General features: G+C 40.1%; 1 protein-coding gene across 2 annotated transcripts in view; it reads right to left on the minus strand.

Annotated features, from left to right (window-relative positions):
* The window catches only part of PARD3B (par-3 family cell polarity regulator beta), a 1008697-nt gene that overhangs the window by 288876 nt on the left and 693348 nt on the right, over window positions 1-26473 (minus strand). For both annotated transcript variants that reach the window (XM_028112243.2, XM_088021577.1), the window contains exons 17-18: window positions 1062-1268; window positions 108-345 (exon numbers count right to left, since the gene is read on the minus strand). In XM_028112243.2, the coding sequence (XP_027968044.2) occupies window positions 108-345; window positions 1062-1268 (445 nt within the window). The remainder of the gene's footprint in view (window positions 1-107; window positions 346-1061; window positions 1269-26473) is intronic.

Raw genomic sequence — 26473 nt, forward strand, 5'->3', positions numbered from 1 at the left:
GAGGGAAAGCTTGCTATTGTTTTCTGGCTACACACAGAGGAGTGATTTCACCAGGAGAAACCAAAAAGCAAGACAAAGCCCGCTGGGCCTTCCTAGCATGCCCATACCTCAGCATGGCACCGAATCCTTTCTTCTTGATTTTCCTCTCTGGGTCTTCATTTTCTTCTTTCAGCTTTTTCTCCTTGACTTTCAGTTTGCCCTTTTCCTTCTTCTTCTCCTTCTCTTTGGGTTTTTTGATTTTCCTGGCTTTCTGTTCCGCATCCTCCAGCTCCGAGTTGCCCTGAGGGGCAGATTCACAATTCAGAGCTCCTTGGCCAGAGTGAGAGCTCTTATCAGACAGACGGTCTGTACGGAGAGAAAAATCAATACGTGTGGTCAGAGGCACTCACTGTTAGTAGATCAAGAAAAGTTAATTGTAAAATACAGGAATGAATAAAGCACTCCAGAGTTCTACCCTTCCATGCAGCTACTTGTACCCTTTGAAGAGACAACTGCCTAAATCTGGATACTTCAGGTAAGGTTTGCTGTTGGGAGGAGGGAGCAATGGGTGGTTCAGCCGGTGGTATAAAAGGTTTGATACATGGCAAAACACAAATATCTATGAAAGCCAGCTTGGGAGCCTCGATCGGCTCCGAAAGCCCATATGCTGGCAAACAAACAGGGCGAGTTTATTTCCAGGAGAGGTTTCTGAGGACACATGTAACCCAACTGCTTCTACCCAATTAATGCAGTCAGTCCTCAGGTTGAGGCTGCTTCTAATGACTCGAAAAAAGAATGTCAGGAAATGCATACTTAGTGCTCCTACCCGTCCTTGTAGGAAAGTGAAGGAGAACATTTCTTTGACAGTTTGCACTGTCAGATAAATTGCATATTGTGTTAGCCAATTCCATGTTCGTTAAGCCAAAGGGCAAAACATATCAGGAAAATGAATTACTTTTAATATCAAAAATTTAATTGTGATCCTTAAATCATTTTTCTTTGTCGTTAAGCACACATCCTTGCCTATGATTCGCAGATGATAATGAAATGAAGAACGTGGGTAAGGAAGCACTTTGTCCTACCAGCTTCTAGCTCTTCGGGTCCGTCATAGGATTTGTCAATGGCTGCCCGGAAACTCTCGTTGCAGCCTCGGCCGCGAACCATGTGCGGCCGGGGCCTGTGGAAGGGAAGTTCGTTCTTCCTGACCTCAGCAACTGCAGTCTGGAGACTCTCCAAGGAACTGGACTTTTTCAAACCCAGGGTTGGACCGAAATCTTTGCTTGGAGATTCTGGAAAAGAAAGGGCAAAATGTCACCCTTTCCCTAATGAGGCACGGTGTGGGGTAGTGGAAAAGTCTGTTGTTCCAAAAATGTTTGTTTGGGCATCTTAAAAAAGGGGGTGTTGAGTGAGTAGGGTTTGGGGTTCGACCCCAGTTTTGCCAACTTTTTGTGACTTTGAACGAGTGGTTTGAGTTCTTGGAGTCTTGGTTTCCTTTTTCGTAAAGTTGTGGTTAAGATTTTAAAAAGATAACATATTAAATAAATATGCCTGTGTGTATATGCACACATACACAGATATATATGAATTTGAAAGTTTCTAGCAGTCTATAGAAATTGTACATGCATACACACACACAGGGCATCTAATATGATGAGGGCTTCTCTCACAGTGCCCACCCCAAGTGTTCCCTACGTTGTAGCTTTTTATTTTTTTACTTTTTTTTTAAGATTTTATTTATTTGACAGAGAGAAACACAGCGAGAGAGGGAACACAAGCAGGGGGAGTGAGAGAGGGAGAAGCAGGCTTCCTGCCGAGAAGGGCGCCCAATGCGGGGCTCGATCCCAATCATGACCTGAGCCGAAGGCAGACGCTTAACGACTGAGCCACCCAGGTGCCCCACGTTGTAGCTTTTTAAAAAATAATTAATTTAATTTAATTTCTTTTTTAAGATTTTATTTATTTATTTGAGAGTGAGAGAGCATGAGAGAGAGCACGAGCATGGGGGAGGGGCAGAGGGAGAAGCAGACTCCCCACGGGGCAGGGAGCCTGATGTAGCGCTCTATCCCAGGACACTGGGATCATGACCTGAGCTGAAGGCAGCCACTTAACCAACTCAGCCACCCAGGTGCCATGTAGCTTTTTTTTTTTTTTTTAAGATTTATTTTTTTAGAGAGAGAGAGAGAGGGAAAGCATTGGGGGGAGAGGGGTAGATGGAGAGAGAGAATCTCAAGCAGACTCCCCACTGATTGTGGAGTCCAATCTAGGGCTTGATCTCATGACCTTGAGATCATGACCTGAACTGAAATCAAGAGTCAGGTGCTTAACTGACTGAGGCACCCAGGTGCCCCTACATTGTAGCTTTTACTATTTCCATGACTATTTTTATGATTATTGAGTAACATACTATGCATAGAAATCAACATTGAAGTGATTATAATTTTTATGATTAAACACTTTACTCTAGTGGCTATTACTGTATCATGAATGCAATTCATTTAGTCAATAAATAAATAAAGCAAAGCAAGAAAGTAAACAACTTTTCTGTGTCAATGCTTATTGTTCCAAATTGTATTTCTATTTGGGTATCTAGAAAAGGGGTAATTTTTAAATGAAATATATAATTCCAAAAAGAAAAAAAAACAAGTGAATTTTAGTAATTTGTTCTCCGATATATAATATATATATATTTTTAAAGATTTTATTTATTTATTAGACAGAGACAGACACAGCGAGAGAGGGAACACAAGCAGGGGGAGTGGGAGAGGGAGAAGCAGGCTTCCCGCGGAGCAGGGAGCCCGATGTGGGGCTCGATCCCAGGACCCTGGGACCATGATGCTTAACGACTGAGCCACCCAGGCGCCCATCGATATATAATATTTTTTACTCGCACTGTTTGGCCATGTAGCTGTCCCCTTCCCCCATGCCGCGACCTCCATTCCCAGCCACAGCCAGGCTTCCAGTTGTCTACAGCAGGATTAGGCTCTCTAAATACCAGCAGCACAAAGATTATTTTAAAGATGGAAGGAATTCTATCAGGCCCCCTTTCTACCAGGGCGAAATCTCATGATCCTCTCCAGTTGAGAAGGAGGTTATTACTACTTGGAAGCTAAATTTGCATTTCTGGGAATAAATTACTTTGCAGTTTTTCAATAGCTACAGATGGAGTACATACTAAGGATTACATACATAAACTACCTTACTCAATGCCTCTTTTCCATATGTTCTAAATATGTTAAAAGTAGTCAGAATAATGACAAAAATTCTAGTAGCTAACATTGCATGGCATGCTTCGTCCTGTTCTAAGTGCTTTACCTGTATTACCTTACTGTAATCCTAACAGTTATTATTGTTAACCCCATTTTAGAGATGACAGAACTCACAAACAGAACAGAGAAATACTGGTATAAAATTACACACTCACTCTGTATCAGAACCGGGAATGTCCTCAGGCAGCCTCATTCCAGCATTTCTGTTCTGTACTGCCTAAAGATAAACTTGGCCTCTGCCCTCTACTTGATGACTCTAATGAGTCAAGCTACTTAAACTGGCCCACTGTGTCCTCATCCCCAGAAAAGCATTAGTCTTAGATTAGTCCTGATAAGACTGGCCAAACAGGCAAACTACAAAGATCAGATGTTGCTATAATTCTAGTTTCATCATTAACTTACAGGAGGCAATTTTGCACTTTGAACAATACACATGATGACAATAAACACTGCATTTTGTAGGTGACAGTGTATCTTTGATCAACGAAACAGAGATGAGATTAAGCGAAAAAAAATTACAAGAAATTTCAGGGACAAATTTCAGATGCCACTTGCAAGTCACAAACACTGAGACTATGTTACTACTAAATCCACAAAGAGGCATACTTCTAATATTCTCAGGAAAGAAGGTAAGTTGAAGAAACAGAAAGTGGATAAGATTGTTTCTGACAAGAAAACAAAAGGCAACATAGAGGTTTGGGGTATTGAAGCAACAGTAAAAGCTTTGGAGTTTACAGAAAATGTTTTACACCATCAACCGCTAGGACATCTGACATGAAGTTTGGTGAAAACAAGAAGATGAAGAACACTATCTGAGAAAGCTTAGTTCTCTGTCAACAATAGTAACCATTTTTATTTATTAATTGCCATTCAGGAGATTAGATTAGAGCCCAAACTGCAAGTATTCTTGTCAACCTTTTGCAATAAATTCTAGGGAACATGAAAGTGAATAAATCATCCAAGATATAAGGCACGCTATCTAAGAGGAGCTCATCTAAAGCTCAGCAAGAAGTCGTATTTGAGAAGGAACAAATACATTGTTACTCATTCTAAGCAAACTGAACATTAAGGATTCATGGATTTGCTGGATTAATAGAGCCAGCAATTAATTCACTTTACAAAAATAAATAGAAGCCACAAATTAGAAGCATCAACTGACATTGGCCAAAATTACCACCTAGCTGTATTGGATGTAGTACATGGTAAAATTAAAAGCAAAATTAGTTGAGTTCTAGGTTGTGAATGTGAACCCAGGGGTCTTCAGGCTTGGAAAAAATGTTTATATTTATTCCTGGGGAGTCAACAGGATGTAGCAGTGGCAGGCTGATGTGAGAGAGGAAAATCTGAAATCAGGAAAGCCTCTGCAAGGATTCACAGGGGCACCGAACTGAAGTTCCAAGTGAAAGAAGACTCTGATGTGGGCCTTGACCAGGGTTCCACATCTCCTGTAGGTGTCCCAGGGCTTCCGATAGAAGGACAAGGTCGTGTTACTGGTTATGGGAGGGATTATTTTATCAGTCGATGGGGATCAGCACTAAATTCCAACAAAACACTTAGAATGAAGTACCCTACAAGGTAAAGATTGTACAGAGCACAATAAAGGGGCACATTCAATCCCTCTTCTCTTAGTCTTACCCTCACCAATTCAAACTTAGGTTGACATTACCTAGGAAACTCTGTAGCTTTTAGAATGGGAAGATTCACTGTCTATTGTCAGCCTAACCATTTACACAAATTATATTTTTTCTAGGCTCCCATTAAAAATAGAGGTCTCTCTGAAGGGATAATGTAAAGTAATTAATCAAATTCAAAACCTCAGTCACTCTATCCCATTGAAGTCATCCCAAACTATGATGACTCCTCACATTCTCCTTGGCAGTTGATGTGATATTGGCTGTGGCTGATTTTAAGCAATTGTCTGAGAGAGTGATCTATGAATACCATGCGTTGTCATTCTCAGGGTGGGTGGACTCTGTCCAAATTTGAGCATTTACTCGTCCCATTTTGAGCATCTACAGAACTAATCTTAATATGATTGTTCAGTGATTTCCAGGCCAACCTCACTTACTTGCCTATGCCAAGGAATAAATCTTCTTTCAAACTTTACTAGTAAAGCTTTATTTTTTTTTAACTTACGACTTCTACATCCAGTGACCATGTTCTCTAAGATCCAGATAAACTCATCTTCCCATCAGAAACACGAACTTGACATACACAAACTTCTTTAAACAAATGATATAATAGTTATCAAGGGTGCTAAAAGAGGGATCTTACATGATAAAAATGATTCTCAACATCATATAATAAAAATATTCTCAAAGTTCCATGTGCCAAATTTTTCCTTAAAATAAAAGCCTCATAAGGAGATATCAGTGACATTTTTTTAAAAGATGTTATAGCACTTTCAAAGATTCATCTGTTCCCAAATGAAGGAAGGACTCGCTTGACTGAGTACCAGAAGTCTTCCCCACAAAGAGTAGAGGGAAATTTCAGGATCCATGTCTTTTGGTTCACCAACCCTCAGACATACCTACTACTCCCTGTCATCCAGAGAAATACATTGTTATGAAGAGAATGGATGCACACAACAAGACTAAAGATTTAAAGGACTAAAGACTTCTCCATGTGAGAAATGGGCATGAAAGAGGTGGTCTCATAAAACAGAGAGCTACTGTCTAGGTCAACAGAATCGATCCTTCACACCCTTAGAAACCATTGCCTCCACCTTCTAGGTAGAAAGTCCCACGTCAATGTATCACAAAACAGAAAGTCCTTCCTGGAGGATTGTCTGGATGTGGACCTCAGTTTCCCTGACTCAGTCTTAGATTCCTGCCCCATGGCTGCAAACTGCTGTTGGTTCCCTACAGGCAGGTGATTCAGATAATAGAGAATAAAAGTGTAGAGTATCATTAATAGTGAATGATTAAGAGGGGAAGCTGTGAAACATCCCAACAAACTCCACTCTGCCGCTTATTTCCCGAGTTATTAACCCCTCTGTGCTTCAGTTTCCTTATGTGTAAAATGAGGGTAGGACCAGCATGGAAGAGTAACTGCCGCATAGTCTATGCTCATAAAGCAGTGGTGATAATTACTGTCACTATACTTTTGTGTCACCTCTATACATCTGAATAAGTGAAAGCCTAGCCCAATTTAGTTGGTTGAGTCCACCATTGCATTCTTTTTTTTTTTTTTAAGTTATACTTATTTATTTGAGAGAGAGCGTGCGCGCACGTGCTCACGAGCAGGGAGAGGGGCAGAGGACGAGGGAGAGAGAAATCAAGCTGACTATGCGAAGTGTGGAGCCCCACATGGGGCTCGATCCCACGATTCTGAGATTAGGCCTGAGCCAAAACCAAGAGTCGGATGCTTAGCTACTGCACCACTCAGGTGCCCCTCCACCATCGCATTCTTAACTACAACCATCCCTTCTGCAAAAAGTTGAAAAAGGCTTCCTGAAGAAATAGCATCATTTCTTTTTTATTCAAAAGTTGAACTGATTTTTTTTAAACAACTCCTTACTTTTTTTTTCTTTTGAAATAGGGTATATGTACCCATCTGTTCACTGCACCTAGAGACTATCACTGGGAAGACTGAGAGTGGAATCTCGGTTGCCCTTTCCTTAAGGCTATAATCATTTAATTAGTCTGAGATTTCATTGGCAATATTTGAACTTCCCGTTCTAGCATTAAAATCTTGCAGTAAAAGAATGCCTTAATCCAGAAAAACAGTAATTGGATCTTCCATTATTGATGAAATTGCTTCCAATACATTCTTATTAGAACATAAGGAATTATTTTGGGGAAGGTATTCACTTTCAGATATGTGGCAAGTTTTTCTCCCAGCTAGAGCTTTATAATTAATAAATACTTATGATAAATTAAGAATAAATAATGTATTAATTTGCACATTTCAATAACGTCAATGGCCCTCAAGGCACTTAGTGAAAATTAATTAAGTTAGTGCTCCTCCCTCTAAAATAAAGGAATTGTGCCCAGTAGTAAAGTGGAGATTAAAATGACTGCAATGCTATTCAGGGGTCACAGCATGAAACTTAAGAAGGCCGGGAATTCGGCAAGATAGCTTGCTTTCATTACCAATTTGGCATTGCTGTATTATGAGCAATGAACTTGGGCAAATACAATAGAAACGCTTTACTTGCTTCATGGGGAGTTGTGATGTGAAATTAATAGCCTTAAAACTCTTTGAATGAAAAACTATTATAAATTCCAAGTAGGAAGTCACAACACCACTTTATTCGCCAATATATCCCGCTTTGTCTTTTTATTTTAGATTACACTTAACTGAAAATTTTGTATATTTTATTTTTTTAGTAGTTTCCCTAGAGGCAAAATGTCTTATGTGCTTTAATAGATATCATTGCAAATCCATTAGACTAGAAAAAAAGGTCCCCATAATATCCAAATGTATAATTTCCTAAATTATGTTATCTGTGCTAACTGTGTCCATAATGGGCCTAATTACCTTCTTGCCTATCTCAGTATTCCAAATATTGATCATCATTCTAAGCTTATCACTGTGCCCCGCTTCCTATTCATTACCATAGGGCATAACGTAATCTGGTTTATACATTATCTGCTGTCAAATGGGTCTCAGTTCTTTTACTGGCAATTTCCAAGTTCTCCAGGAGCAGAGATTTTTCTTTTAAGTCTCGTAAATCCCAGGGTCTTTTATCATTTCTTGAAATTCACGTCAAATGTTCAATAATGAACTTCCCATTAAGATTCATACATTTGCATAATCTCTCCTCCTCTGTCTCCAAACATTGTCTATTTTAAAGTGAAAATATCTAGAGAAAATATGGGAAGATTAGGTGAACAAATACAACACACTGCTTTGATGATGAGTGTGGGCATGGCCCTCCCATAGTCTTCAAATCTCTGCCAAGTGTTGTTACACAAGCTAATTGTTACTAAAAGTTCCTTCTTTGATAAACGGAAAGTCGAAATCTTTTGCCCAATTTTGGTTCCTTTCCTGGACTCAAATTATGTGAAATAAATGTAAAGAACTGTGAATTTATTGCACCAAAATCATTCTTGTGACACTTTTTTTCATTTATTGTCTATTTTGTGGGTAAGGAAATATTTCCTGGTTCAATTTAATGGGTAAATTATTTATTTATGTACTTATTTATTTATTAAAGATTTTATTTGTCAGAGAGAGAGAACACAAGCAGGGGGAGGGCATGCAAAGGGAGAAGCAGACTCCCTGCTGAGCAAGGAGCCCAGTGTGGGACTCGATCCCGGGACGCTGGGCTCATGATCTGAGCCAAAGGCAGATGCTTAACTGGCTGAGCCCATAATGGGAAAATTATTTAAAAATATGTATATATAACCATATTTCCGGGCAGATTCTTTTAAGGCAACTGAAGAACTCAGACAAACCCATTCCCAAAAGCCGGTTTGTTGTGATCTTTTGCTTGCCCTCTTAACTAGCTTATTAGGAAAACTCTTACCTAATTAAAAACAACAATAACAACAACTCACAATTGGCATCCAAGATAATAATGAATTTAAAAATTGGATAAATAGCACTGGTCTCCAAAAGGGAATATAGCTACTTAGAGGAAACAAAACAAAACAACTTTAATTATTTAACTGGGGGAAAAAAAGACTTGTTTGAGAGTCCAATAAACTGTCTAAAGTAGCAAGTTTTTCCACCTGTGAAACAGGATCAAGAGGATCGATAAATGCCACCTATCATTTTCTTAGTCCTGTTGACTTGGTATCCTCAGCACAGGGACGTACTACATAAATATTTGTTGTAGGGATAAATGAAGGTGAAGGCAAAGGGTGGTTACAGCACGTGGATGCCCCTTTTCTCCAGGGCTGTGAGGGGGAACCAAATTTTATTGGGAGAAACACACCTCAGAGTTGTGTTACTTCCTCAAAGCGCTCACACAGTGTCTTGTTCTTTGTTAATCCAGCCCTTAGGTTCTTTGGTGTCACTTTCAAGGGTTTAATAATTTCTGCCCTATCCATAATTATTCATTCATCTTCTCTATGTTTTGCCTTTCTTTTTATACTAGTCATTCCCTTTGCTTAACTTCTCTCTCTGTAATATTAACCTTTTCCGCCATTTCTATCTCCTTGAGTGCACTTTAGTCTTGTTTTTACCCACTGCCAAGAACACCTTTATTTGTCTTCCAGATCCTTCTTGTACACCCTGGGAACAGGCTTTCACTCTGAATACAAAGTACTTCTGTGATTCTACTCGCCACCCCACCCTTTCTTTTTACCACTCTGTCTGGCTTGCTTCAGCAGCACATCTTTCTTCTGCTTTTGATTGTTGAGTGGTTTATGCCCTATGTGGTTGTATACTATAGTACTCTCAAAATAAAGTATAACAGAAAGAATTCTAATAAGTCTCTTTAAAACCATTAGCATAACTAAAAGTTCAAACCAATTGATTTCTTGGATGAAGACGCACAAAGATGTTTTTACATGATGTTATGTAAATTTAGTACCTGTATTTTTTAGGGTCAAATATTATTTTTGCACTTTTGCTTTACCCTTTTGATAGCTGACTGTACTTAAAAGAAAGATAACACTTCAATTCTCAGTTACTGAGTTATTTATAGAACTGACAGAAAGTATGTTTTTTGGTTTGTTGTGAATATGAATAACAATCTCTCTAATGGATATATTTGAAGCAAGATTTCAATCTAATGTTAAAGTGTCGAGCCAAAATTAAGTCAGCTATCAATGAGTGTTTACTGAATATGTTTTATGGCTCAGAACTGTGCTTGGTCCTAGAGGTAACAGAGGCTAAGTATAATAGTAACAGACACTTGCTTGTTGCTTTATAATTTACAAAGTTCTTTCCTATACAACATGAGAGCGCATCATACACCATTGAACTTACCCAAATTCACTTGTACATTCATGTCCAGAGAGAGCTCAAATGAAGAAGGAGGGTGGGCGGGCAGAACAAAATAACTTATGTAATGGGAGTAATTTCACTCACCATCCATCTCAGGGAGAGTAGGCTCTAGAATGAATGCATCTCAGAAAGGGCAGGAGTTTGGAGAAATGAACTGTTTCCTGTGAGTCTCTGCTTTTACTTTTTACCCTGGGTAAACATTACATTCTTTTTAATTGAGATATAATGGATACATAACATTGTGGAAGTTTAAGGGGTGCAAACGATGACTTGATACACATACATATCATCAAATGATTACCACACGAAGGTTAATTATCACCTCACATCATTACCATTTTTTGGTGTGTGTGGTGAGAACATTTAAGATCTATTCTCTTAGCAACTTTCAACTATATAATACAGAATTCTTAACTATAGTTTCCATGCTGCACCTAGATTCCCAGAAGTTAATCATCTTATAATTAGAAGTTTGTACCCTTTGGCCAACGTTCCACATTTCCCCCATCACTAAGGTCCTGGCAACCACCATTCTGCTCTCGGTTTCTGTGAATTTAGCTTTTTACGATTCCACATATAAATGAGATCATATAATATTTGCCTTTCTCTGACTTATTTTAACTTAGCATAATGCCTTCAAGGTCCATCCATGTTGTTGAAAATGGCAGGATTTCTACCTTTTTTTATGGCAGGATAACACTTCCTTCATGTACATATACTGCATTTTCTTGATCTGTTCATTCACTGATGGTCACATGGGTTGTTTCCATGTGTTGGCCATTGTGAATAACGCTGCAATGAACACAGGAGTGCAGATACTCTTCAAAATAGTGATTTCATTTCCTTCAGATAGACACCCATAAGTGGGATTGCTGGATCACACAGTAGCTCTATTTTTAATTTTCTGAAGAACCTCCATACTGTTTTCCATAATGGCTGTACCAATTTACACTCCCACCAACAGTTCACAAGGTTCCCTTTTTCCCACCACCTTGCTAGCGCTTGTTATCTCTTGTCTTTTTGCTAACAGCCATTGTAACAGGTATGAGGTGACGGTCTCTGCTTGCTGCTTATGTCATAAGCATCCTATCATAGGAAGGGTCATTCTTGAGTTTCAAGATTTCTATCTTCTATGGGTCCCCATGCTTTAACCCAAGCCGATCACTTCATCTGATGCTTGACTGAAGAAACAGCTATCTGTTGCAGGTAATTTTGAATTCTGTACTTTAAGGTGAATTTGGGTGATTTTCAATAATATTTTATGATTTTCCTTTCCCTGATGACTTGAGAACCATTCTTGAGAGGTGGTACCTCAGTACTGTATCTCATGTAAATCTCAGAACCACCACTCAACTCAATTCTCTTCCACTTCCTTTTAAAATTCCCTGAGTTTGCTGACAAAGAAATGTTGGCCTTTTGACTTGGCAAAGCCATTCGGATGCTCTGTAAGGCTTTCTTTACTTTGACAACCCAGGAATTAAGCTCCTCCCACTTTTTTTGAAGACTCAAAATAAAAGATAAGGTACCTATTTTCCTCCAAGGTGTTATAATCCATGTGCTGAACAAAGATGAACACACACGCAGTGATAACACCAGATAATGACTAGGAGTCCCTTCCCATTTGTGAGGGAATATATCCATCTGAGGATATACATAGATCCCCAAAGCTTAGAAAATAAAAATGTTTGATTCCTGGCTTCTTTGGGAGTGGTATTTCCAATGGGCGCCATGTTTTCTCTTCACTCCACTAATTAACTGCTTTTTTGGCATCCAGTAATAATTTACTCTTTAGAGCAATAGCTATAACAAGCACCGGTTCTGGCGAAAGACCGCTTAGGTTCATTTCCCAGTTCCATTCTAAACTCACGGTGTTACCTCTGATGCTCTCGCCCCTCCGTGACTCAATTTCCTCATTTGTAAATTTGTTACAGATTTTTACAATTTGCTATGATGACAAATTTGTAAAATCTGTAACACAGAGATAATGATTGCACCTTCTTCACTGGGTAGTTAGGGGGACTATCTGATACCGAGCTCAAACATGATGCCTGGCACATATAAGTATTCAGGAAACATTAGTTTGTACCATATGTCTTCTTTTATGAGTAATGTTTACACTCATTAGGAGGATTTCTTTACAACCAACAGAATGCCGAGAGGATTTCTGTTTCCATAGCCATATATCATGGGCCTGGGGCATCATTAGCTTTGACTTTTCACTCTTCATTCAAAACTAATTATTTTTTGTATTGTTTAAGACTTTTCATCACTTTTCAAATCATCTTCTACACCCTTCACTTCTTTCAATAGCCCAAAAGCCCTGTTTCTTACAGAGGTATTTTCCATAAAGAAACCAAATTCTAAAATCACTTGCTGGGAATACCCATGTCTGGGCCAAGTGAAGAGCTGGGTGACTCTTCTCCCCCAGACCAACCCATTACACCATCAACAAAATGACAAGCCAGGAAGTGTCATAGACTTTTGGGGTCACGGGGCAATAGACAGTGCTGAACACTATAGGGCCAAGGATGCTGACATATAGCGTAGTTCTGGGCTAGAGCAGTGTGGACACGTGAAAGTCCAGAGAGGACAAAGCACCCTGATCTTCGGTCACTGGATAAGGCTACATGAACAAAGCAAGACTCATCCTTGAAGACAGATCAGACACAGGCAGGAAAAGTAGGAGGTGAGCAGGAGCTCCACAAAGGAGGAAAAGCATGAGGAAAAACCTGACACGTCGCTTTGGTGGTAGGGATATAGGATGGATAGAGTGACCGGTAAGGGAAAGTGACTGTATTGGGGATTGGTGGAAAATAAGTAGATGTAAAGTAAGATACGAAATCTGGCTGAAAATGTGAGACTGCAGCAGGGGGCAACGGGAATCCTTTAAAAGTTTTTCACCAGCAGAATGGCTTGGTAATATTGGTATTTTGAGAAAAGAGAACACGGAAGAAATATATAGGATAAATTAAGGAGAAGAAAGACTGTTGTATTATACGGTAATGGAACCCACTGCAAATAAAGTATCTTGGTCTTTACTTTCATCCTTTTAACAATTCCAACTTCAGGCCTTTGTGAAGCAATTTCCTCTAAAACATTTTTAGTATGGTTAGTCATCTTTCCTTACAGTGAATGGAGCTACTTGCCCTAGACTTTTCTCTGACCAACTGGGAAAGGCTGAAGAAACGTGGTCTCGTCTTCTTGGGAGGCAAGAGGTGCTCCTGGATGTGTCTCTGTAAATGGGTAGGACAGGGGCACCGCCTGCCACCCTTAAGCTTCCTACTGGCATGGCTAAGCTGTGATTGCTGCAGCCAGACCCAACGCTATCTCCTCTTAAGCACACTTTATTATATTTTGTAATATATAATGATTAATGGACAGTAAAACTAATAACATGGGGGCACACAAAATAAATGAGGTGGCAAATATGAAAAGGAAGTCCCACTTAATGTTGTTGTGAAATCTGACAACATGCTGGAATTTCCAGCATGAGGTATATCAGCCTGAGGAGCCCTCGCCAGCAGGAAACAAGGTTACAAGAAGGTGGCATTTCCATTAATAACTTCCCCTCTGGGAAGTCTATGATCAATCTTTCTTGTGCTGAAATTCTTCTCAGATTGTAGTGAAATTTCAGAGTAATGGAGATAGTGCTATATTCCATCTCAGGGAAGCTCATGGAAGAACAACAGGAAGACTATCACAACTTGCCAGCTATCCTGATCTGCCCATTTTACCCACCCCTGGTATTGACATTCATTTTTTTTTTCTACCCAGCATTCACCATTCCTGATGGAATGAGTATCCTGTTTTTTGGGGGGAGGTTTTACTATGCTCCCCCCACTTTCACCCGAAAGTGTGCCTATGACCCAGGCCTAACTTATCAGTAAATTTCATCCCCTCGTTGGTTCAGGGATAGGCTGTTGGTCCACACACAGCTAATTAGAACTAACCCTGGTAGAGCAACCAGGAAAAAGTCATCTTCTTTGCTACCAGGGTTGCTGGGGGGATAAGCCTGGAGCTGCTGATAGCCATCTTGCTTTTCCATGAAAATGAAGTCCAATGAGAGGAACCAGAACTGTGAGAAAGAGCATTGTTGACACCGAGACCCTAGATCCAGCCTTGTCTTTATGTAGATGCTCCTCTGAACTTTTCAGTTGCCTGAGTCAACAAATTATCTCCTTGCAAAAGTCAGTTTGAAATTGGTATTTTCAACTGTTACCTAAAGAGTTGACTTAATACCCTATCCTCTAATGTTTCATCTCTATACCAACAACACCAGTTGTTTCTCCTCAGGTCAGACAGACACTTGAGCAACAGGGAAGGTTGTTCCTTGGCTATAATGGTGAAGAGATCATAAGTACAGAGCTGATCAGAGCTGATCAGAGCAGGCCCCTCATGTTAGTCTATAAGCGAGCATGTTCTAGTCTGTTACTGGTTGGGTTTTACAAGAGATAAATTCCCCAACAGAGAAGATTGTATCAAACTGATCTTCTCATCTTGGCCCCTGACTCCTCTGTGAAGAGGGGACCATTTGCCAGATCATTTCTACCAACTGTAGACATACAACTAATTCCTATACACTTTGCAAAAATAGAATGGCTTTTGAAAGCAGAATAAAATGAATTCTTGCTATGGTTAACCAAGGGTTCAAACAACCTATCTGCAATTGCACTAATTAAATACATTGCTTTGGATTTTAAAGTTATGAATAAACTTAATATCACTCATAAGGGCCTGTTCTTCCCATTGCATTCCCACGGCTACTCAACAGAGGCCTCACATGTGGGAGGAGATGGAGCTGCCTCACAGGGAGGAGGTGTCTGTTTCTGCAGGAGGGTTTGTGTTGTATGAGTATGTTCCTTTTCAGCTTCTCTTTAATGGAATTCTAAATAAATGTGAATCCCAAAGTTCTCTGTAAAAACCAAGGAAATGAGAGGCTAACAATACACATTTTTAAGTAAGAAGCATTTTTTTTTTTAAGAGAGGGAGAGAGAAAAAGAGAAAAAGAGGGCAAGGGCAGGGTGGCAGGGTGAGAGGGAAAGAATCTTTTTTTTTTTTTAAGATTTTATTTATTTATTTGAGGGAGAGAGAAAACAAGCAGGGTGAGGGGCAGAGAAGGAAACAGACTCCCTTCTGAGCAGGAAGCCTGATGCAGGGCTCGATCCAGGGATTCTGGGATCATGACTTGAACTGAAGGCAGACGCTTAACTGACTGAGCCACCCAGGCGCCCCGAGAGAGAGAATCTTAAGCAGGCTCCACGCCCAGCACAGAGCCTGACCTGAGGCTCAGTCTCACGACCCAGAGATCATGACCTGAGCTGAAATCAAGAGTCAGAGTCTTAATCGACTGAGCCACCCAGGGACCCCTGTAAGAAACACCTTTGATGTGGACGTGGCATTGGAAGACTTGGGGTCAGGCAAGTCATTTTCCTTTTCTGGGCTTCATTTCTTCATCAGTAAAAGTGGAATAATGAAAAATATAACATTGATGATGATGAAAACACCAGCAGCAGCTACCTGTACCAGGTACATTCCGAGTGCCTGGGCGTCGGTACTCAATTATGTGAGGTACGTATTATTATTATCCCCATTTGGTAGTTGAAGAAATTGAGGCACTGATAAGTTAAATAACATATCTAAATTACCAGTAATGCCAATCTCATGGATTTTTGTTGTGATCAGTTGAAATTACACATGAATGAGAAAGCCATAAGGCTGCAATATGTATATGTGTGTCATTATGTTGCTACTACTAAAAAAAAAGGGGGGGGGTGTTTTCCTCCACAGCCGTTACAGACATTGGACTTAATTGATCACAAGAAGATACAGAGAGGTATCTCTCTGTGAATATGTGCTTATGGAGAATGAAAATGCAGAATTCAAAGGCATCCCCAAACAAGGTGGAATATGGTAAGATGTAGAGTGGGGGATAGGCGTCGGGGGAGAAAAAGAAGACTCTCAGCTGGAACGGACCTCTGGACAGACCGGGAGATGGTCCTAGAGACAGAGTGGGAAAGAGGGGAGAGCACAGGCCTGATGAGTGGTGGTAAACCCACCAATCGGTCTACTGTGGAGTGTTCACGTGGGGCGGGAGGCACGCAGAGGTGAAGATGGGCAGAGAGGATGGAAAAAGAGCAAAGACCACTCTAGAAGCCAGATGACCAGGTGCATGACTGATCCCACCAGCAATATGAGACCTCTGAAGTCCGTGACTGTGTCCAAACACAGTCACTCAAATACACATGCTTATTTCTGGGGACGATCACCAAGGCAGGGGCTTTCTAATTGTACCGTGCACTAGGTGGGACTCATTTGCCCCACATGTGTGTGACCTTAGGACCCAAAATTGGGATGGATTGTTTTTTGTTTTGTTTTGTTTTGGCTCAACAACAATAACAACAAAGCTGATCTTTATTTAGAACTTACCGTGTGGCAGGCTTTGTGCCAAATGCTTGTAATCTTTGGATAGTCCAAGAAAGGGTTATCATCATTAATCGCCTTTTATAGATGTCAGCCTCCCAGACAGAAGCCCCAACTCTACCCCAAACATTGCAGAGCCCTATTTCACTTTTGATAGTTAATTATAATAAAATGCAAAAATGTATGGCTTTTCTAAAAAGTATTTATATCAAAAAAGAAAGGACTATTGGTTTCACTGATGATGCTCCCCCACGAAAAAAAAGTTGCTTTTGTTCTTTTTATTTCAACTTTTTGAGCAAACCAAATGTCATGTGTTATTCTCCCTGCCTTGTTCTGGGTAAGAATTTAGAAAGGAGCTGTGATGCATCATGAAATAGTTTTTCCCATCATCTTATGACTGAGTTATTGGCACTAGATATAGCCATGGGGGGAAAAATAAATGTTTATGATGATTTAAAAGACCAATTATAAACCTTTGCTTTATTCCTTACTCAGCATCCTGCACGGCATGTAAAAATGGCAATGAAAAAAACATACTACGTTTGAAATTTTAGCTGAGCAGAATGTCAGTTTTCAGTTACACTTAAAGAATAAAAAACATTAGGCTGCCATTAACAGTTTCAGAGTAATGGAGGCAAAGTGGGATTGTTTTCTATTATTATTATTACTGCCATTAATGGGTCAGAGCATTCCAAGGGAGAAAAGCTGGGGACAATCCACACACTTTCAATAAAGCATTAACTCTTTCAGGTCAAAAGGGGCCCATTCAGTGGACTGCACCAGGCAGTTACTAAATGATACCCTGGTGGCCTTGAAGAATTTATCTCCTGTTGAAAGAGCCTTGCTTACACATTTGTTTTTTCTGTATTCGATCCCAACAAATATTCCAGTAAGAGAAAAGGTTAATTTGCAGATAATTATTTACGGAGAGAGGGAATATTTTTTAAAGCAGAAAAACAAAAACAACCTGTCACAATGCATCAGTCACTGTGTACAAATCTGGAAAAGGATAATGAGTCTCATGAAGTGACAGAATTAAGACGAAGAATTAGAGGTGCAAGATGGAATGATTTTCTTTCAAGGGAAGTACCTGGTGAAATAATTTTTTCTCCCATTGTTCATTTCACACGATTTATATGTGACTAAGTACAGCTAATCCTGTCTCTTTCCAAAAGTTAATGTCAGCGACTAGAATAATCTGCTTTCTTGATTTAATTGCATAGTTTAACCTCTGACATAACCTTTTAATTCACACCATGACAGCCACCCCGGCAGAAAGTTTTTCTAGAAATCTGAGTAACTTCCCCAAGGTAACAACTACTTTCCCTTTTGTGGTTGTAGAGAGGAATATTCCACCCAGGATCATCAAATCCACCAGAGCTGCCCTGGCTGTAGAGGTGCTGCCTCATTGCAGGGAGGGGGACATTTATCGGGATTATCTGGATGTTAAAACTTATATGCACAACAGTGTCAGTACACTTAACATTACTGAACCATACACTTAAAGATAGTTAAGATGGTAAGTTTTATGTTGTGTATATTTTACTACAATTAAGATGTCTTCTTTAAAGGTGGTTCTTTTTAAAAGCATGATTACTAAAAAGGGGTAGGATATAGAACATTGATCAGATGATATTTTGGTTAATAAAAGTGTAGTTCCACCTTGATTCAAATAAGGGTGTAGGGAAAAAAAAACCACACTGTAAACATTTAAGTATTCTGCTGCTTGTTTAGTGAATGGAACTGAATTTGGGGAACTGAATTAACAAGAATACTTGGCTTCTTAAAATGCTAGGAGAGGGGCGCCTGAGTAGCTCAGTCGGTTAAGTGTCTGCCTTCTGGTCAGGTCATGGTCCCGGGGTCCTGGGATTGAGCCCCGCGTCGGGCTCCCTGCTCAGCGGGGAGACTGCTTCTCCCTCTCCCTCTGTCTGCCGCTCTGCCTACTTGTGCTCTCTCTCACTCTGTCAAATAAATAAATAAAATCTTAAAAAAAAAAATGGTAGGACAGAAGTCTTTGGCTACAGTAGTATAAAGACTCACACCCTCTGAAGGCTTTGGTTCTAAGTGAAGACCAAACAATGATTCAGGCAGTGTGGAACCAATGGACTGTAGGCAATTTTTAAACTGAAAGGTGGTAAAATTCTGATGTTGTTTTAACACTGATTTGTTTTTTCAAATTATTAAGAAAGTTTTTCCTGTTTTAGCAATTTAAGAATGACGATTTAGGGAAGCAACTTAATTTTAATACCAAGAAATCTAAATATGTCTTGTTTTTCTTATTTAAGTCCCTGAAATATTCAAAAAGGAGACAAATATTAAGGGTTATGTTCAAAGAGGAGACAAATATTAAAGGTTATGTTCAAAGGCTGAAATGCTGGGACAGAAGTCTCTGGCCATAGGTAGTACAAGGATTCTTCAGTAGGCTATCATCAAGAGAAGAAAAAAGAGATTAATAAGGTGAATTAACAAACCAAGTCCAAACACATGCCATTTTGGATTAAATTCCTCTGCAAAGAAATATAAAGATGGGAGTGGGATCTACTCATTCAATATTTCTCTTTGTCTGTAGGCATTTTTATTTGAATTATTTCAGTATGAGTTTTTTCTCCTCGTAGCTTGGATTTTTTTTTTTCCTACAGTGAAATGATAATTCTTTGCTTATATAACCTCACTAATGCTGTATCAGAGTTTTGCTGCATGATCAAATAAAAGGAAGTCTAGAGGTTGAGAAAAGAAAATTTGTTTAAACAAACATCTTGATAATTAGAAAACTGATGGGAAATTCTCTGCTTTTCTGCAAAGAAAACCGAAGCTACCAATGTGAGATGTGCATAAGTAAAAGGCTGGAATCCTCACAAGTACAATGTTTCCTTCTGTCCTCAACTCTAAACACAAGGCGTTCTCACACGCTGATACATTTCAGGGCTACATTTGTGTATATTTCGTTCTCTTCTTTTGTGTGGAAAATTAGGCCCTTTCTAGTGTATACACCTGGCCAGAAGATGCATTAGTGGGCTATTTTAAGATGGAATGGTTTTGATTTGCTGATCAACCCGAAACAGTTCCCCAACCTCAGAGGACAGTCACGGTACCTTCAAAAAGTTAAGCACTGACATTCTAGAAAAACTCTCCCCTGGATCATGTTCAAATCAGTCGATGATCAGAAGCATATATTTTCTCAGCTTAGGAAGAAAAGTAGATTTCTCGGTTTGTCGTAAATCCGGAGAGGAGGGCTGTGCCTGGGACCTTCGGACTTATCCAAGACTAGTCTCGGGGACTGGTCTCTGGCTCCATCCTGCTCTTTGGTTGCCTGGTACTCTGTCCCTCTCTCCCAAATAGTGTTCAGTATGTGAGATGCTAAAGTAAATGTTTATTTAACGTGATCAACCCAAATCCTTTTCTCTTTCGGCCTGCCCCTACTTTCCTGCACCTGTCTGCTATCGCATCGCGGAATGCAATACCCCTGAAATGTTTATGACTTCATTTTATAGCTGCCTTTGCCCCTCCCGACCAGTAGAGCAGCGACTCTAATTTAAGAAGTCCTAAATATTGTTTCCATGGGTGACACAAGAGCATCAAGAATGGTGAAGCTCAACTAATAAAAAGGCTTTCACAGCATTTCAGCCTTTGCTCATAAGTAAAGTTAAAATTTATGGCTTTTAAAATACTGGATCTGGAAGAGGTCAGGTTAAACGGCTGCTCGTAATAAAAGGAATCGATACACCACAGCATCTTGAAACAGCCAGCAAACTAAATAAACACTCCATCCAAATCCACTTGGCCCTGAATTAAAAGAACATAAAATACTGTATTTATTTGGTTTGTTCCCCATTCATCAAAAGCTTGCTTCTCTAGTTCTCAACAAATTCCACCCAAGAAAAGTATCAAATGTTTGTTAGCCAAATGGCAATTACAGAACGTGTCAAGGCTTTGGGTAATTAACTAAGTGTTAACTTCATCAGGGAAGCACTTGTAGATGAGTTTACTATAAACACACAAATAAGACAAACAGCCTGGCCTAAAAAGACAACAGATTTTCTGATCCTTACTTACAAAACTGACATGGGAATTTGATATCCTCTGAGAACCAAAGCCTTCCTCCAGGAAAAAAAGAAAAGGAAAAAAAAAGTGCCTTTTCAATAGTTCTTTTCTCCCATTCTGAACTCTGAAATTTAATATAGATTTTTGAAAGAAAATTAAACCGTTTTAATAAGGAACAAAATCACAAGTCTGAAAATCAAGGGTAATTGTAAATTACATTGGGAAGAGAGAAATTAGTGAATTTTGAAAGCAAGGCAAGTAAAGACTATCCCTTTGATGATTTTTTTTTTTCTGCTACAGATTATTCAAGGTCCAAAAATACCATCTGCTTTTCTTTGGTGACAAATAGTTTAATAATCTGTTAATGTTATTTTTCTGTTCAAAAGTTCATGCATGGGGAAAAGGAGTAGCGACTGTATTTTGTCCTAAAGCCATTTTTTCCCCCTCTGGAAGGTATTATATGAAAGCTATTTATGTCAGAGAAAGGTGATGGCTATTCATCCCTTCAGACAGAAGAAATCCTGACACAAAGGGGTTCTTCTACCCTTCTCTAATAGCTTATGGTTTAATATTTTAAATGTATTTTTGCTTTTCATGGTTCAGCACAAAGTATGACTCTGGAATGAAAATAAGTGATCACAATTTATAGACATCACAGGTGAAACAGGAATACTTCTTTCTTGGTAGCTTCGGCCTGTCTTTAGGCTCCCTGCTGGGAATCATCTTGGATTTCAGAAACCCAGTTTGATGGCCAGAAACACCGGAGAACTTACTTTCCAGAATGTGCTTCTCTTTGGTCTGGTTTGACCCTATTAGAAAACGAGAACTGTTCTCAAAGTGGGGGTTCATTTTAGGGAAGTGATGTCCTTCCACTGAAATGGGACTGGCTGAGCCACTGAAGACTGCCCCCGCCCTCCTCCGAGGGTCCTGCGTACTGTGAAAGGACTCAGCAGCAGCTTTTCAGGGTTTCAGGAGAAGACTCTAAAACGAGGCTGAGGTCATTCTCAGGTCCAAACTTCAAAAACATATAAAAGCAGTGATTTAAGAAGAAATTCACCGAAGGATGGACATCCATTTAGCTTTCCCTTTGGACAATATGATGTTTTAATAACACCCTTGTGAAATTATGGCAAATGTACATATTAAAAAAAAAAGCAAAAAAAAAAAAAATCTGAAAACAAAACCAAACCGAACCCTGAACATACAGAAGAATCTAACAAGAAAAGATGGTGACAGAGGAAATAACATGAGTGGGACTAGTCCTCCACGTGGTGAGTTAATGTTAGTGGCGGTGAGAACAGCAAAAACACGGTCCCAGCAAACATGATAGAAGCTGTGTTGTGAAATCTAAGTAAAACATTTGAAAAAGTAAAGAATTCTGCTTGTATTTAAGGTGGAAGGAGAGAATGCACTGGCAACAAGACCACTTATCTGGCAGTTCTTCTGAAAGGCAATGTGGAATTTCGGGGAAACTTCAGTATAACTAAAGGAATTGGAGAATGAACACTTTTATAAAGTTCCGTCACCTCCTGAAGTTCAGAATTAGACTTGAATTTAAGTTTCTTAAGGAATTAAACGGTCACCATTTTTCATTCTCACAGTGACAGAGGGCTTACAGAGAAATTAAATTCATTAATTTATTGTGAAAGAGTCGCACCCAGCCTCCCGGGCACCCTGCAGCTGTTTGATTCATTTCTCATTAAGTCCCCGAAGCCTCCCCCATAGCAGTTGACAACAAAACCTTCCATGACATCAAGTCTCCTGTTTCTGTTTCCCCTCATTCTCGGGAAATAAAACACGAATCCTCTAACTTTCTCCTTTGTCAACCTCAAAAATGATCTCTGTCCTGCATCCATCCTGCCTCCTGAGCCTCATGTCCATGAAAGAGTGACCCCTCTCCCTTCTGAGCCTGTCAGCTACCCTGGTTCTCTCCATCCATCAGAGTCTACGAATACCTTCTCTTCACTGAAATCATCTCTTGGGTCTCCCCTATTCAAAAGACCCTGCCAGTCTTCTAACTTCTTTACCCTTCCTCTTCTCTCATGCCTAGTTGGGCGCACCTGGGGGAGTCAACTTTCCCCTTGGTCCCTGCATCCTCTGCCATCTGGCTTCCAGTTCCAGTGCTTCCTCTATGCTCCAAGGTCACCAATTACCTCCTAATTGCCAGAACCAATAAACTTCTCTCCAGCCTTATTTTGTTTGATCTCCCCGCAGTGCTCCATACTCTCCTTAACCCCTTCTGGATGAAACCCTATCCTCCCGCTGCGGCCAGGCGTCCAGGCCCCATGCTACCTGGTTCTTCTCCTGGTATGTCAGTTCCTTGTCAGGCTCCGTTACTGGTGCCCTTTCTTCCCCTTTTCCCCAAACTCGGGCCTGCTCCAAGATTTAACCCTTGGCTCAATGCTGTCTTTATTCACGTTCTCCCTCTGGGCATCTGCTTCCAGGATTTCTGATGACTTGATCAAATTACGCTGCCAGGCTCCCCACTGCTTTTGGGGAGAAAGCTCTAACGCCTTAGGATGGTTTGCAAAGCACTTCACGATCTGTCCCTCCTCCACATCTCAGCTGGCCTCTCTTCTCCTCCCTTTGTTCTTGCCCATGTATTCCACCTTGTAGCCGTTTTGAACTAACTGCTGCCCTTCCGTATTTGAGCTCCCTCCTTTGGGACAGTTGCACATGCCTCGCCCCCGTCAGGATTCTCTTCTCTCCTCTCCCACCAGCTCTTCCTCAACCTCACTTCTTTAGACAATCCTCCTCCCACGAGGCCTTCCCCAACCACCCTTATGTCAGAAAAGAAAGGAGGGAGAAGACAGTGGTCAGCTTCCTCATTTCTGTTTCCATGTTATAACTAGAATTTACTGAGTGCTAAATAAGCACTATTTTAAGCACAATTCAGTTTTCACAAGATTAATCCTCACCTCGACTCTTGAACTGAGGTGCTCTTACTACTGTCACTTATACAGGGGGAAACTTAGGCACAGAGAGGTTAGTATCTTGTCCAAAGTCACACAGCCAGTAAGCAACAGAGCTGGGATTTGGACTCAAGGACTCTGTCTCCAGGTTTAGTGACCCAGATAACACCATACAGCAGCAGAATTATGCATCACTTGGTACACTGTGTATATATCTGTTTTCCTTATTAAAGTCTAAACTCTTTGAAGACAGGGACAAGTAATGGTCACCTTTGTATCAATGCCTGGCATAGTGGACTCTCAATAATTACTTGTTGTCTGACTAATTAATCAAACCTTCCTGACTGTGGTCTCAAAGACTGCCCCTCTTGATTGCTCACAGCATGGATTCTGATTTCATTGTATCCCTGTTGTTGCAAATATGCAGATCACTCAACTGTGGTAACAGTGACCATGTTTGGAGGTTGTCCTAAATTCTAAAACTCTTCACCTATGAGGCCGATACTATTATTATCCATGGTTTACCGCCAAAGAGGCTGAGACTCAGAATGACACACTGAGCCAGCTGTTGAACCAGGACAAACCCAGGGCTGTCTGCCAGTGACAGTCATGCGGCCAACCGCCAATCCACAGGTCTCCCTACCAGGATGGCAAACTCCCTACCAGTCAGAGAGAGCCCTTTGGTCTCCTCCTGTCAGAGATTTCACAGAGCTCAGAGGCAGAAGTTGCTGTGCAGGTGCTGACTGATAACTGCTACAAGCCACAGTCTGGAATCCTTGTGCTGCCCTAGAAAACATACTCCCAATATTCCCAAGAGAAGCCATGTATGTGCTGGAAGGTGCTGCCCTCCCCCCCCCCCCCCCCCCCCGGTCCCACAAACACACCTCACGCCCCACTCCTGCTCCTTACTGGCAAACCTCTTCTTCCCTCAACTCCTCCCCAGTAATGCTTTGCTGGACTCCTTTGTCTTCTTTTAAATTCTCTCAAAAAGCCTTTTCTTGGTGAAGCTTTCCACCAGGTCTTTCTGTCCTTTCTTTGAACAAGGATGAATAAGAAAAGAGAAAGGAAAATACCACAAATCCTGTATAAACAGTAAAGAACTGGAGATCTTTGAGATTTAACTACCTTTTCAGAAGGCGTGTTTTCTCTCCAGGTTGTTTGCCAAAGCTCTCCCAGCACCAGACATCCTGCTGGCTCACCACAAAAGGAAGGAATGGTGGCTGGAAGGAGGCTGCTCCATACTCTCCCACCCTGACTTCCACTGCCCTCTGTTTCAAACGGGACGTCCTTGAGTCAGCAATTAATGTATGCTACGTGGAGCTTATTGTGTACCTGACACATTTTCAGGAAGAGAACACCTCAACGGGGACAATGGCTTCATTCTTGTGTCAAGACTGTGTCTTAATAGATTCCTCAGACTAAATGATGCAACACTGCCGAAGCACCTGAGATTGTTAGCCTCTGGGGCTACTGCTCTCCTAACCATTAAGAGCACGCTTCATTAGTATCTGAACAACTGACCTGATATGAAAAACTCCTTGCTGAACTTTTTCTCTCCTAAGAACATCTCACCGAACTTTTTGTCTATAGCTACTCTCAACTGACAGAATACAGAGTTCAGGATTAAAAACAATGACAACCCCAGATTTTTTTTTATATTTTATGAAAGCACAATCACCTCTTTAGGGTAATCTAAAGAGGCAGGTGGCTCCTGATTTTTATCACTGGATCTCTTAAATATTTTGAGATAAGACACATGAACTTGTGTTTCATGGCCTCATTAGAACGTGCTTTTCAGAGACTAATTTCTCTTTTCATTATCTTTCTTCTCCCCATACACACTGTTAATTGTATTTTCAGTGCATGGTAAATACAAGGAAGTTTTTGTTCATCTGTGAAACTCAAGAGATTTTTCCTTTCCAACAGGGTACTGAAAACAGCTTAACACTGGGCCTTGGGGTTGATTTGTGATTTTATACTACCTCTTTATTCACTTCCTTCTCAGACTGCAATCATGCCACAGTTAGCAAGTATTACTCACATTTTTTTTTCTCCTGTGTTTAAATGTATATGCAAAAGATACACAGGCAGTTTGAAATTTAGAAGCAAGTGGAGACTAAAAAGAAAAGCCCTCTGAAATAACATGCGGGTCTATGATACAGGATAACAAAAATTGAAGGAATGATAATGATGGGAACTGCTTTTAAAATATTAAAAGAATATGTAGTGAAATGATATTTCTACAGTTTACCACAGGTTGTTTAAATAGTTTAAATTACAGAGTAACATTAAGACAGACATATTAAAGACAACTTGTTGAGAAGCCAACAAGAGAAAATGCTATGGATCATCTGTAAATATAATGATTTCTAAAGAGGACTTAAAAGTTGCCATGATAAATTTTGCATTTGGCAGTAATCGAAGACAAATACTGTACCTAAGAAAAGGTGTGATGGAAAAGTCAAAGGTATACTGATATAGATCCCTACCTAATTTCAGACAGAAGTTAAGTAGAAATGTGTCTTGCTAAGTCACCACTATAAAAGTATATTATATAAACTAAAGAATATAGGAAAAGGAGAAAAAGGAAAACCAATGTGATATGCCACACATCTGCTTAATAATAAATATTATGAAGAGTTCTCACTAGATCAGTCTAGTGAGAACAAGACAGCCAGTTATTTTTCTCAGTAATCTCAAAACAATATAAGTTCCTGAAAGGGCTTGAAGAATGGAATATCTTCTTCCATATCAGGGAATTAAATCAGTTGGCCAATACTCCTACACATTTTCTAAGTCTGAAGTTTATAGTATATCATAATCCCAATGTGTTGTCGCAAAAGCCTGTAGACATGTTGTCTATGCGCAAGAGAATAAAGAACATAGATACTAAATTCTCTTAAGAGAATTTAATACTTAGGAAATTAAAGGCAATATTAACTGATGAGGAAAAAA

This window comes from Eumetopias jubatus, unplaced genomic scaffold (assembly GCF_037043125.1).
Source record: "Eumetopias jubatus isolate StellerSeaLion01/CBP00866 unplaced genomic scaffold, mEumJub1_p1.0 scaffold_3, whole genome shotgun sequence".
Classification (NCBI taxonomy): Eukaryota; Metazoa; Chordata; class Mammalia; order Carnivora; family Otariidae; genus Eumetopias; species Eumetopias jubatus.